Source organism: Solanum tuberosum, unplaced genomic scaffold, assembly GCF_000226075.1.
Source record: "Solanum tuberosum cultivar DM 1-3 516 R44 unplaced genomic scaffold, SolTub_3.0 scf00028, whole genome shotgun sequence".
NCBI classification, from domain to species: Eukaryota; Viridiplantae; Streptophyta; class Magnoliopsida; order Solanales; family Solanaceae; genus Solanum; species Solanum tuberosum.
Genome location: NW_006238954.1, coordinates 1,607,782 through 1,622,115, shown reverse-complemented (window position 1 = coordinate 1,622,115; position 14,334 = coordinate 1,607,782). Strand labels below are relative to the sequence as shown.

Below are 14,334 nucleotides of genomic sequence, written 5' to 3'. Positions count from 1 at the left end.
CCATCAATCATTTAAGATAGAGGTTCTTAGTTCGCTTCCAGCTTTTAGAGAACCTTTTAGGAATTAGGTACCCATGTTGATCTTAGCACACATTTTCCCCCATAGATCGATAAGTAGTTGGAGCACACCTTTTAGGTTTTAAAGGATATGTTGTGGGCCTGTGTGTTAGACTTTGGAGGTTAGTGGAAACAATTATTTACTTTGGTGGAGTTCACGTATAATAACAACTAGCACTCGAGTATTTAGTTGGCCCCATTTGAGGCTTTATATGATAGGCATTTTCACTCTATGGTTGGTTGGTTTCGGTCTTTGGAGCCGAATCTGCATGGTACTGTTTTCTTCTAGAGGTCTTATATCATGTGCAGGTGATTCAAGATAGATTTATGTCAGCTCAGAGTAAGCATAAGAGTAATGTTGACCAAATACATCAGCTTTTGAGATTTGGACTTGGTGACCAGGTATTCCTTCGAGTGTCACGATTTGGGAGGCGGGGAAAGCTTAGCCCCATGTATATAGGACCATATGAGACTCTGTGGATAGTTGGTAAAATCTCTTATGAGTTGGCCTTACCTCCTGCAGTTTTAGCTATCTATCCCATTTTTTGCGTCGCCAATATGTTCTTGTTAACTTTCATGTGCTCCCATATGAGTCAGTTGAATGGGATGTCTTTTTGACCTTTGTGGAAGAGCTAGTTGCTAATCTAGATAGAGATGTGCGACAACTGAATTCTAGAGCCATTCCTGTGGTTAAGGTCCGTTGGAGGCATCGTCCAGTCGAGGAGGCTATCTGGGAGACCGAGCATGAGATGTGAGAGTAGTTTTCCCACTTGTTTAAGCCTCCAGGTACTTCTTGACTCCTACTTTCGTGGACAAAATTCCTTTTTAGCATGTTGTAATGACCCTTCAGATCATTTTATCCTTTATATATTGTTTTGGGTGTTTATAGCGTTACTATAGTGACCCCAAGGTATTTATGACTTGCTGGGACTAATAGTGTGGTCACCTAGTTGTCCTACAAATTTTGTGCATGTTTTCATGTTTTAGAGCTCTTGAAACTTATATGGTTGACTTTGGTTGAAAGTTCAAAAAGACGACCTAAGAATGTAATTCTAACGATTTTGTTAGCTCCAGAATGTCGAGTTTGGTCTAGAAGGACCTTTGGTGCGGATCCTGAGGCTTCCAGGCTCATTTCGATCCCCATTTTGGAATTTGTCTTAAAATGGATTTTGAGTGTGGGACCTACTTTATGTTGAGGCGATCTTGGTTGGAAGTGTTGACATCTCCATTGAGTCAAAAATACCGAATTTGGTAGGGTATCATATGTCGTTTGCACACGGGGTTCTAAATGAATCTCGAGCACCTCATCAGGAATTTTTAAGTTAAGAAAAACTGGTTAGTCTACATCAGCTGATGCAGTCACATTTTCTCTTTCCATTCACGGGCTCCCGGCCGCATTTGCTGTGATCGGTGGTCTTGGTCTGTGTGTTTGCGAGGCCTATGCCGTGTTCGTAGAGGCCTGGTGTAGCATCTCGAAGTTTGAATTATGTTGATTACTAAGTGAATATATATCCATTAAGCTATAAAGGGTTACATGGAGGACTATTTACCAAATCAAGGATTATTGAGTGTGTCATAATTATTTGTATTTAAGAATTTCATTCGAAGAGTGGCAAATAATATTCGAAAAAGGGCAATGAAGTGCTACTCGCTATCAAGTTAAATGGAACATTTGATGTATTGGCATACTAATTATATGCTTTAAATTGAGTGAGCATATTTTAAGTAAAATTGCAACATATATATTGCCAACTAAGTAAATGAAAGAAAACAAAGGGTAAAGTGATTATTTCTTTTACAGTAGTCATTAATTGACATGTGGGTTAGTGGGGTCACCCTTCAATTCTTTCTATAGAATGCTTAGGCTAAGCATTTTTCTTGGGATTTCCAGAAGCACAACGTGCTTTTTGCCGCCGCGCTTCAGCAATTGCAGCGAGGTGATGATTTAACCATGAAATAATTATTCTCATAAACAAGAAAGCATATAGGAACCTAAGTCTTATACAAGCGACAATCTTCGTTTAAGAATTTCAGAAATTCATCAAGAAATCAAGTTGGGTTGATTTCGAATAGGTAAATTCTCTAACCCACACTTGAATATAATTATGGATTGCTTATTTGGGATGTGGTGTAAAGTGAAAATCACCATTTAATTGGAATTGCTGCACTAGCTTTCAGAATGGGTTTTTTGATGAGTTAGGTTTCTTGGAAATGGAAGAAAATAATTAGTGAATTTTTTATTAAAGTGAAACTTTTGGGTGTTTCTACTTATGTGCAAAAGTAAGATTGCACCTTGTATTTTGGAAAATTAGATAAGGAATTCACTCCGAATGATTATTAAAAATTAGATTAGTTTGGGTATAAGCGGAAAATATTGGAATGAATTATTGATGAACCTACGGGTTATTGATGAACATGTGTATATTATTTTTTAGTTAACTATGTTGGATTGATTGATCGTAATTGAGTGGTGGAAGCTAGTGGGTTGTGATGTGAAATACTACACCCTCGTCCGTTGATTTATTTGGAATTCGTGATATCATCATTAGCAACAAAATCATTCAAGGTATCTAAAGCTAAAACTCCCTTGGCCTTTTGGGCACCACCTATGCCACATGATTCTCATATAAAGGTCTAGTTAGTTCACTTGAATCATGAAAGTAAAACCTTCACACTTGTCACCTACTTGATTAATTGTTTAAGCTTAAAAGTATTCATGTCACCCTCTTCCGGTTGAGTTTATTAACATTTTGGGCTATAATAAGTATCTTTACTTGGATTTCTTATGATTCATAATGGTATATATGTCTTTTTGTATTAAACAAGAATGAACCGCCGTAGGATAGTTATATTTAAGTAGGTAAGGACATAAGTACCTTACTTATAAGCTAATGTCAGAAGCAACATTTAGATTGTTGATATCATATTTGGAAAGTTAGATACCATACAGAGACATTACTTGATTAGTTGAATGAACTTTACCTCTAATTTATGGAATTGTTGATTTTGTAGCGGTTCAAGGAAAATAACATGAATTTCGTGCAAATATATGATTTGAGATTTTATCGTTGAATTTATTAAATAAAAGTAATTCACCATCATTCAATTAATGTCACGAAATCCCCCTCTCTTCGGGGTGCCCTCAGCATCGAGGAACATGTATTAGGGTGTATGTGCGGCTCGTTTAGATCATGAGATGGCACAAAAGAAAGTGAACTACCGTTTCAGTTTCAATGATCAGTTTGGTCATAGGCCGTCTAAGGCGTTACTTGATAAAATATCGGAATGAGTAGGTATTCATAGGTTCTACTTGACACACTCTTGCAATGTGATTATTTGCATAAAATGGGGACTAAACCACTATAGTGAACCTGAATATTGTTGCGTACCTACCCTTGTGGCATCATTTGCATTTGGAATCAGATGGAATATCGTGTACTAGTTCCCCTTGACTCAAGACAACACATGGTACATATGGACTGTGGGCAGACCCTCATAATGATCCCACGGAGGGGTGTACCTCGTACCGGACCGCGATTACAGTATATGCATAGAAACATAAAGATGAGCCTTTAGGAAACTTATGCTTTATAGTTAATGTGGGTCACCTTTGATTGGCCATCACATGATCCCTTTTAATAGGAATAATTAAAGTACTTCACTTAGGCAAACTATAGGTATCATAATAAAATGAACATTTCTTAGGATATCATATGATTACTAATGAAGTTGGTGCATAGGTTACCATTGTATATTCTGTATCTACTCCTTATATGCTCCTAATTCTTCCGATTTACCTTCTGGTTCGTATGAGCTTACATACCTGTTTATCTGTTATTCTGTCTACTTTAAATACAAGTACATGTTCTATATGTACTGACATCCATGTATATGGGGTGCGACATTTCATAGTAAATGTAGGATCAGGTTCATAGGGGATGAGACATCCACGTTAGGTTCTTTTGTCGACTTTAGTTGATGTTTTGGTGAGCTCCATCTCTACTCAGGCTAGCTTATGTCAAGTACTTTTGATTATATGTACAAGTTGCTAGTTGCATACGTCGTGGTTTGTCTCAATGAGTTATTAGTAGTATGATATTGCATATATTTTAGAAGCTTCCTAGACATCATGATGTATCATGTTATATAGGTTTTGCCCAGATAACTTTATAGCTTGTATACTTAGAATGTATTGGTTATTCCGTTCGCTTATTACTTTATAGCTTCTTACATGTCACAGCTTATTTGTAGATAGGCATCCATAGGGTTCTTATGTACCCTCTATTTTTGGGCATGACAAACTTGGTATTAGAGTCTAGGTTCAGCTATCCCAGGGAGTTTATGAAGCTGGGTCAAGTAGGACCTTACTTATTAATGTATTTCACTCTACATTTACAATTATGGAACTGAAAGGGCATTTAGGAAATTTATCTTTTTAATAATTTAGATCGTATGATAAAGCAAAGTCATAGAATGTTATTTCTAACTCATATTCTGCTTATTTGTGTTACATATCATGTTTGTTATGAATAAGGACAAATAGTCTAGGTGGCCACTATTGGAACCCCTCAGGAGGTAGCCACCACATAGCAGTCTCTAGTATCAGTTGATTAGACTAGGGCTCAAGAAGGGTTGCCCAGTCCTATGATTTTATTGCCTCAAGTGCTTAGTATAGAAGGATGCATGAGTTCCGCACCTCCAATAGTGCCATCAGTAGTTCCTATACCACCATTGGGTGCTTCAGAGCAGGATATGAGAGAAGTGATACGATTTCTCACTCAATTGGTAGCTGCTCAGGCTCAGAGACAGAGTGTAGAGGTACCTGATGCCGCTTAGAGAAAGGCAGCTGGATTTAGGATTTGAGTTTTCCTTCGTATGAATCCACTAGTCTTTACATGCTACAACCTTGTGGAGGACCCTCAATAGTGCATTGATGAGACTCATAGAATCTGTAAGGTGATGCATGTATCATAGATATATGTTGTTGAACTGGCTTCTTATCACTTGAAAGATGTTGCTATTGCTTGATATGAGATGTGGGAAGCTTCAAGGAGCAGAATGCTTCCCCAGTGGTTATGGCAAACTTTTTAAAGGCCTTCATAGATCATTTTTTCCATTAGAGCTTAGAAAAGCAAGGGTAGATGAATTTCTAATTTAAATCAATGTGATCTTAGTGTCAGAGAGTATATCATGCGATTTACGCAATTGTCTTGATTTGATCCAGAGTTGGTTTGTACCCAGGTTAAGGATTTATCACTTTGTAGGTGGCCTCACAGATCGCTTGAAGGACATTCTCTCGGTTTATGCCCTGAATAGGAAATTGGATATTCCAAGGATTAGGGAATATGCTCAACAATTTGAGAAGGAACAACATAATCGTGAAGTAGAGAGCGAGAGAGACCAGTGTAAGAGGGCTAAGATGGCTGACCAGTATCAGGGAAGCGGTGGAGCTTCCATAAGCTGAGGACCAGCTAAAGAGACCCAGTCAGCAATACGCTCCATATTTAGTGCTCCAACGTGATTTTTGAGACATTGGCATGATTAGGTTAGACTTCTAGGGCATCAAACCTTTAGCCTCAGAGGGGTACCGATCGCAAATTACCACCTTGACCTACCTGCAGACAGTGTGGCGAAGCTCAAAGAGGGAATTATCGGCGTGGTTCAAATGCATGTTATTGGTATGGTGTAGAGGGTCATATGCTACTAGATTGCTCATAACTCATAGATAGAAATACGCATGATAGATCATAAATTGTAGGGTCTGCAGCGGCCTCAACATCATCAACACCTTCGTCTTCTTGTGGTCCTCCGACACCATCAAATAGAGGATTTGGTACAGGTCGAAGCACTGCTTCAAGTGTCAACCCAAATCATATGTTTGAATTAGCTGGTCGGTAGGATTCAGAGTCATCTCCAGACGTGGTCACATGTACCTTATCAATTTTCTCACATGATGTATTTCCTTTGATAGATCCAAGAGATACTCTATCATATATTACTCTATTTGTTGCTAAAAAGAGTGAAATACAACCTAACCTTTTGCAGTATCGACTCCAGTAGGAGAGTCTATCATAGATAGGCAGGTTTATTATGATTGTATAGTGACAATAAATTTCCGAGATATATTAGCTAACTTGATTGAACTGGAAATGGTTGACTTTGATGTTATCATGGGCATGAATTGGTTGTTCTCTTGTTATGCTACTGTTGATTGCCAAACCAAGAATTAATCGATTCCATTTTCCAGGAGAGCCAGTCCTATAGTGGAAGGGTAATGTTGTGATGCATAGAGGAAAGTTCATTTCTTATTTTAAGGCACAAAAACTTATTACAAAGGGGTGTTTATATCCCTTCATTCGAGTAAGAGACCTTAATGCAGAGAAGAATGTGTCGAATCTTCACTCAATATCAGTGGTGAGTGAATATCCTGATGTGTTCCCTGAGGAACTTCCAAGATTAGCTCCTGTTAAAGAAATCCACTTTGGTATTGATGTAGATCCCGATAGGTAGTCAATATCAATTACACCTTATAGAATGGAACATGATGAGTTAAAAGAGCTAAAAGAGTAGTTGAAAGACTTGCTTGATAAAGGCTTTATCCAACCCAGTTAATCACCTTGGTTTGCACCAGTGCTGTTTGTTTGTAAGAAATATGGTACATTGAGAATGCGTATTGATTAAAGACACTAGAATAAAATGACAATAAAGAATAAGTATCCTCTTCCTCGAATAAATAATTTATTTGATCAGTTATAGGGTGATATATGCTTTTCGAAGATTTATTTAAGGTACAATTATCACCAGTTAAGGATTCATGAGGTAGACATTCCCAAGATAGCTTTTTGGACAATATATGGACACTTAGAGTTCCTGATTATGTCATCTGGGCTGACGAATTCCCCTGAAAACTTGATGGATATGATGAATAGAATTTTGAACCCCTTCCTTGATATGTACGTGATTGTATTTATAGATGACATCCTAGTGTTTTCACGTGATGAAGCAGAGCATGAAAATCATTTGAGGTCACTGCTACGGACACTTAGAAAACCAATTATATTCTAAGTTTTCTATGTGCAATTTTTTGATGAAATAGGTAGCCTTTCTTGGCCATGTGGTATCTGGAGAAGGCATTAGGGTGAACTTTCAGAAGATAGAAGCCGTGAAGAATTGGCCCCAACCTACTACTCCTATAGAGGTACATAGTTTCTTGGGGATAGCCGGATACTATAAGAGATTTATGGAGGGCTTTTCCTCTATTTCGACTCCATGGACTAAATTGATGCAGAAAGCAGCGAATTTACAATGGTCAAGACACTTGTGAAAGAAGGTTCTAGGATTTTAACGATATATTGACTACATCACCAATATTTGCCTTACTAGAGGATATGCTGTGTATTGTGATCCTTCAGGTATTGGCCTGGGCTATGACTTAATGCAACATGGGAAAGTTATAGCATATGTTTCTCGACAATTGAAGAAGCATGGACATAATTATCCCACTCATGATTTAGAACTTGTAGCTATAGTATCTGTATGGAGTGCATGCTGATTTCTTTACAGATCATAAGAGCCTTCAATACTTATTTAAGTCGAAAGAGTTCAACCTCAGGCAAATGAGGTAGCTAGAGTTGCTGAAGGACTACAATGTTAATATTCTATACCACCTAGGTAAAGTTAACATTGTGGAATATTCTCTTAGTCAACTATATATGGGTAACTTGGAACATGTATCACCTACTCAACGTGAAATGGCTAGAGATCTACATAAATTAGACAACCTGGGAGTTCGACTTGTGGATTTTGAGGATGGTGTCATTGTGGTATTGAATACATCTAAGTCTTCAATGGTGACATTGGTTAAAGAGAGGAAATATGATGATACCTTATTGGTCAAACATAAAGAGTGAATCCAACAACATCGAGTTACAACATTTGGGCTATCATGTGATAATACTTTGAGGTGTTGGTGTAGATTGTGCGTTCCTAATATAGATGGGATGAGACAATAGATTATGGTTGAGGCACATTACTCTCGCTATTCAATTTATCCTGGCTTTATGAAGATGTATCATGACCTTAAAGAGGTCTACTGGTGGAATGATATAAAAAAGATATTATAGAGTATGTAGCAAATTGCTCCAATTGCAAGCAAGTGAAAGCAAAACATTAGAGGTCTGGTATCCTATCTTAGACCATAAGTATTCCAGTATGGAAATGGGAAGATATTAATATGAACTTCATAATAGGCTTGTCATCTTCTTTCCGTTAAAATGACTCCATATGGGTGATAGTTGATTGGCTAACGAAATCAACCCATTTCTTACCTTTTAAGTCCACCAGCATGGCTGAAGATTATGCCAAGCTAAATATAAGAGAAATTGTTCTCTTGCATGGACCTAGTGTCCATTATTTCAGATAGAGTTGCCCAATTTATAGCGCATTATTGAAGATCATTCCAATGAATCTTAGGCACACAAGTGAATCTTAACACTGCATTTTATCCACGAGCAAATGTCCCAGCTGAGCTTATTATTCAAACACTCGAAGACATGTTGAGAGCTTGCGTGCTAGATTTTAGAGGTAATTAGGATGATCATTTATCACTAATAGAGTTTGCATATAATAACAATTATCACTCAAGTATTGGAACAACTCCATTTAAAGCTCTATATGGGAAAAAAATTAGATTTCCTATTGGTTGGTTTGAAGTAGGCGAGACACAGATACTAGGACTAGATCTAGTCATCAAAGCTGTTGAGAAGGTCGAGTTGATACAAGAGCAATTTGAGACTGCTCAAAGTCGATAGAAGTCATATACATATGTATGGCGTAGGGATTAAGCATTTTAGATTGATGATTTTGTATTATTGAAGGTGTGTCCTTTGAAATGAGTTACTGCAATTTGGAAAGAAAGGTAAGTTGAGTCCTAGGTATATTGTGCCTTATAGAATTATGAGTAGAATTGGCCAGGTAGCCTATGAGGTAGAATAACCCCCAGAGTTAGCTGCAGTGCACCCGGTCTTCCATGTGTCTATGCTATGAAAGTGTTTAGGAGATATTCGTCTTATTCAAGACTTATCATTTTAGGAAATCCCAGTGGCTATATTGGAATGACAGGTCAGAAAGTTAAGGACTAGAAATATAGCTTTAGTCAAATACTTTGGAGGAACTGGAACGTACAAGAGGCTACATGGGAGGTGGAAGCATATATGAAAGAAAAATATTCGTACATATTCCAAGAACAACCAAAAGGTTCTTAAACTATGCATCTCTTTGATATGATCATTAGCCTCTATTGTATTTGTTCCATTGTTAGCTGATTCTCACATTATCTGTTTAGGTAAATGATGTATGCTTATGATTTCAGAGTCTTACATGGATGCAACTTTCAAATGTAAGTATAAGGTAAGCTTCAATATTTGTTATACCTTTTGTGCAAGTATAAGGCCTAGTGGAGCCTTGTTTTTGATCGATTAAGTGTTGTAATTATTATGATGCTCTGTGAAGCGTATGTGTATATATTCTTATTAGCTGGCAGGTTTCGATAGGCCTATTTATAGAGGAAACCCTGCCAAAACTTTTGGAAATTTGGGAAGTTAACTAAATTTTAAGGGCCTTAATGGATAAAATGAGGTGGAAGTTACTCAGGTGATTTTATGATGTTTTGGACAACTATAGTACTCAAAATAAGCTACAAGCAACATTTAAGGATAAATGATCCTAAGTGGGGGAGAATGTAGTATCTCAGAATCTGAATTAAATTTATTACTAAGCGAATATATAAACCTTAAGCTATAAAGGGCTACATGGAGTATTATATACCAAATTAAGGATTTTTGAGTGTGCCCTAATTCTATAGTATTTAGGAATTTTCAGTGAAGAGTTGCGAATAATATTTTAAAAGGGGAACGAAGCGTTGCTCGCTACCAAGTTAAATGGAGAATTTGGTGTATTGGTATAACAATTATATACTTTTAATGGAGTGAGCATATCTCAAGGAGAAATGATATATATATATATATATATTGCTTAGTGGGTTAGTGGTGTCACCCTTCAATTCTTTCTATAGAATGCTTAGGTGAGGCATTCTACTTGGAATTTCCAGAAGCACGAAGTGCCCTCTACCTTTTCGCTTCATCAACTGCAGTGAGGTGGTGATTTCACCGGTAAACAATTATTTATATAAACAAGAAGGCATATAGGGACCTAAGTCTTATACAAGTGGTAGTCTTCGTTCACGAATTTAGGACAAGAATTTAGGAAATTCATCAAAAACTCAAGTTGGGTGATTTCAAATAGGTAAATTCGCTAACCCAGACTTGAAAATAATTATGGATTACTTATTGGTATGTAATGTAAAGTGAAAATCACCATTTAATTGGAATAGTTTCACTAGCTTTCAAAATGGGTTTTGTGATGAGTTATGGTTCTTTGAAAGGGAAGAAGATAACTAGTAAATTTTTGATAAAAGTGGAATTTTTGGGTGTTTCTACTTATGGGGAGAATTACGATTGAATCTTGTAAGTTGGAAACTTAAATAAGGAATTCACTCCGAATGATTATCAAAAATTGGATTAGTTTTGGTTATATGTGGAAAATATTGGAGTGAATTATTGAGGAACCTACGGATTATTGATGAACATGTGTATATTATTTTGTAGTTAACTGTGCTGAATTGATTGATCATAATTGAGTGGCGAAAGCTAGTGGTTGGTCATGTGAAATACTACACCCTTGTACGTTGAGTTGTTTAGAATTTGTGGTGTCATCATTAGCTACAAAATCATTCAAGGTATGTGAAGCTAAAACTCCCTTTTCCTTTAAGGCACCACCCATGTAATGTGCTTCTTATATAAGGTCAAGTGAGTTCACTTGAATCATGAAAGTAAAACCTTCATATTTTCCACCTACTTAATTAATTTGTTTAATTCTAAAGGTATTCATGTCACCCCTTCGGGTTGAGTTTCTTAATATTTTGGGTTATCGTAAGTATCTTTACTTGGATTTCTTATGATTCATAATCGTATATATGTCATTTGTATTAAGCAAGAATGAACCACTAGATTCTGCGTGGCTCCGTATTGAAGTTTTTGGGGGAAGTAAGGGGAGCATGTTTTTAGGTAAATTTTGACCTGAAGGAACTGTCGAGTTCCATTATTGGTGTTCTTTGTGTGATTTATTTTTGCATGTGTTGTTTTTGCCCTTTTCGAGCATTGAATTGTGTCCCATTTTGGGACACAAGCTTAGTAAGAAAGTTTAGACCTATTGATGGAGTCAATTTCAGGATTCTCAACACCGGTCCACATTCCTATTTTTATTTAATTTTTAGGTCCATCTCTAGTTGTTGTTATTTTTGTGTCAAAACGTCCATTTTGATGTTGTGATCTTATTTCTGATAGCATGGCAACGATTGGAGGCCGTTCATAAAGAGAAAGCTCTGTAATAGTGATTTTGGAGCGTGTGCGGTCTGCATTGAGGTAGGCTTTGGCTTCCTAGTCCTTAGATTGATCTTATGAATATAAATTTATGTTGAATTGCTGGGATTGGTGTTGGGTTGTAATTGATCATGCTTATTTATTCGAAATCATGCCTTAGGTATTTTTTTGGGATATTTTGGCTATTCTAGTATTCATATTCTTGTTATGTAATCATGCCTTACCTTAGTCGGGTTCGAGTCCTGACTTGGTGATTATTTGGGTTCTTGGGTTTCCTGTACCGTGGTTTGAGTTAGTGGATGGTCATGGTAGTTATGGAAGTGATCTTAATCTTATCTAGTTGTTCCTTAGCTCTTCTATGTATCCCTCAGGCTTATGGGGGTTCGTTTGGGTTATTTACTTTAAATTGTGCACGGGTGTACCTTTTGTGCTTATGGGGTTCAATTAGGTTTTAGTTTTCTATTTATTTTACTGTTCATTGTGTCCTTAGCTCATATGCTTCTTAGTTAGGATTTTCGTTACTGTTTTCATTCTGTGTCTTCTTGTTATTTCCTTCCCGCTTGTTGGTAGTTGTTTCTACCAGTATGTTGTTACTAGCCGTTCCGGGCTACAAGTTGGCTTACCTACTAGTGAGTTATGGCAGGTGCTATCATGACTCAAGATTCCACACCAAAGGTCCTTCTAAACCAAACTTGGCGTTCCAAAGCTAATAGAACCGTTAGAATTGTATTCTGAGACCGCCTTCCTGAAATTTTAATCAAAATCAACCATTCAAGTTTTAAAAGCTCCAAAACATGGAAACTTGCACAAAATCCAAACGAATAACCAGGTGACCGAATTGTAAGTCTCACCAAGTCATAGTTGGGGTCACTATTGAAATGCTCTAAACGCCGAAAAGAATGCAGAAAGGAGTAAATGACCAGAAGGGTCATTATAATGATTAAGACTGGCACTGCACGTATTTTGCAGTTCCTATTGAGGCATTTTTTCAGGAACCAAAGTACATCCTAGACGTGACATGGCGAATAGGATCCCGAGAAACCCTAAACAAGCAACTTGGCAGAAGAATGACGCAAAAAAAAAATACAACGAGAGAGAATAGGCAACATAAGTATTATATCATAAAAGAAATCTGAACATAAGTGTGGAATACTACTAAGTCTGACATACACCTTTCTAACATAATAAGAGTGGTTGAGATGTAACCCATACACAACATACAAGTCTGAAATGAAAAGACAATAAAAGAAATAAAATATCAATGGTCTTGTCTTTAGATTCTTGAGGGCTAACCAATCCAATGTACTAGCAAAGCAATCCAAGTTAACCACGAGTGGGAGGAGGAGCGTCAGAACCTATATTATGAGATAATATAGGCACAAATATGCATTAGTACGGTGAATGTACTAAATATGGGGAAATGCATAAAAACGTAGAGCATGATAACATAATGAATTTAGTATGATATGTCTGACCAAGTAAAATGTGATAAAAAACCTGTATAAAGAAATCATAAATCATATACGAGGATAATGCATACTTAAAACCATTTGAGAAGATTTCATAAAACCTTTGAAGAAACATAGTTCATTTGTGGGATATTTACTGTTAACAAATAATAAGACTATGTGAGCGGTAACATGGAATCTGATATGAACCTCACACTTTCAAGGGGAATCTACTTGTCAAGGTAGAATTCCGCCACATTCATTCTTTGCTAAAGTGGATCCACTAGCTTAGTTCATTTAAGACAATCCTATGAGGGCACATAGTTAAGGGACAATGATATTGCTTCTAGAGACTTGACCTCTACTAATGGTAGAGCCTCCATCTCAAATATTCATAATCATATCAAAATACTTGGAAAGGCACAATTACGACTACCAATCCAATTATAAGTTTATTTAAGGAGTTGCTCCTTTCAAATCATTGATTTCACAAACTTCTTCATAATATACACATACCTTTCTAAGCATCTAAATCATGATTTCATTCATATGTGAGAAAACCTTTCACAATTCCTTGATATTTATCTCGAAGCATCCATAGTTCATAGATCATCCTTTTCATAAAATATGCATAGCTTTCATAATCGATATTTATAAGTTCATAAGCATAATTCATATAATAAAATATAGGCATAGGCATGGGTCCACACGAAATCAATTGAAAACCATATAATTGAGTCAAATCATGCATAATAAAATTGAATATAAGTAATTGAATCACAATGAATGGAACCCATGGAGAATCACATGAAACCCTAAGAGAATTGGGTGAAATTGAATTTGAGATTGAGATTCTTTTGAGACCAAATGGATAAAAGGAATCCATTGGTGAATTCCCACATACCTTGATAATCAAATTCCTAAGAATGCAAGGAGGAAAAAAACTTGAGAGAGCTTTGGAGAAGAAGACTTGAGGGATTTTGGGATAATTGAGTGAATAGTGGAATTTAGGCTTAGTTTTAGGAGCAAACACAGTAATAGGGGTAGTTATATGGACAAAATGACATAGTTTAGGGCTAAGTTGGATAGGAAAAGATCAAAACAACCTTAATTAAAAACGGCCGGACAAGTCTATGGTTTGGAACTACGGTCAATATGTCTTTCTACAGATCATCCTGGTCAACCATAGAACCTGGTATCGGGGCTCAAAATCCTAAGAAACTTTAACGAAACCTTTCTATGGGTCATGGTCCTTTCTATGGTTCATAGGGCCATACCATAGAACCCAAGTCCAAGTCCAATATTTCTATAAGTCTGGATTTTCTCTACTGGTCCATTCTACTGCCCGTAGACCATTCTACGACTCTTCCTATTCATTCATAAGTCAAACAT

At 36.7% G+C, this 14,334-nt stretch overlaps 1 protein-coding gene across 1 annotated transcript; it reads left to right on the top strand.

Annotated features, from left to right (window-relative positions):
- Positions 1-383: 383 nt before the first annotated feature.
- On the top strand, positions 384-811 carry LOC107059616 (uncharacterized). The gene is made up of 2 exons (XM_015306325.1): positions 384-543; positions 654-811. The coding sequence occupies exons 1-2, from the start codon at positions 384-386 to the stop codon at positions 809-811; spliced, it is 318 nt and encodes a 105-aa protein (XP_015161811.1).
- Positions 812-14,334: the final 13,523 nt, after the last annotated feature.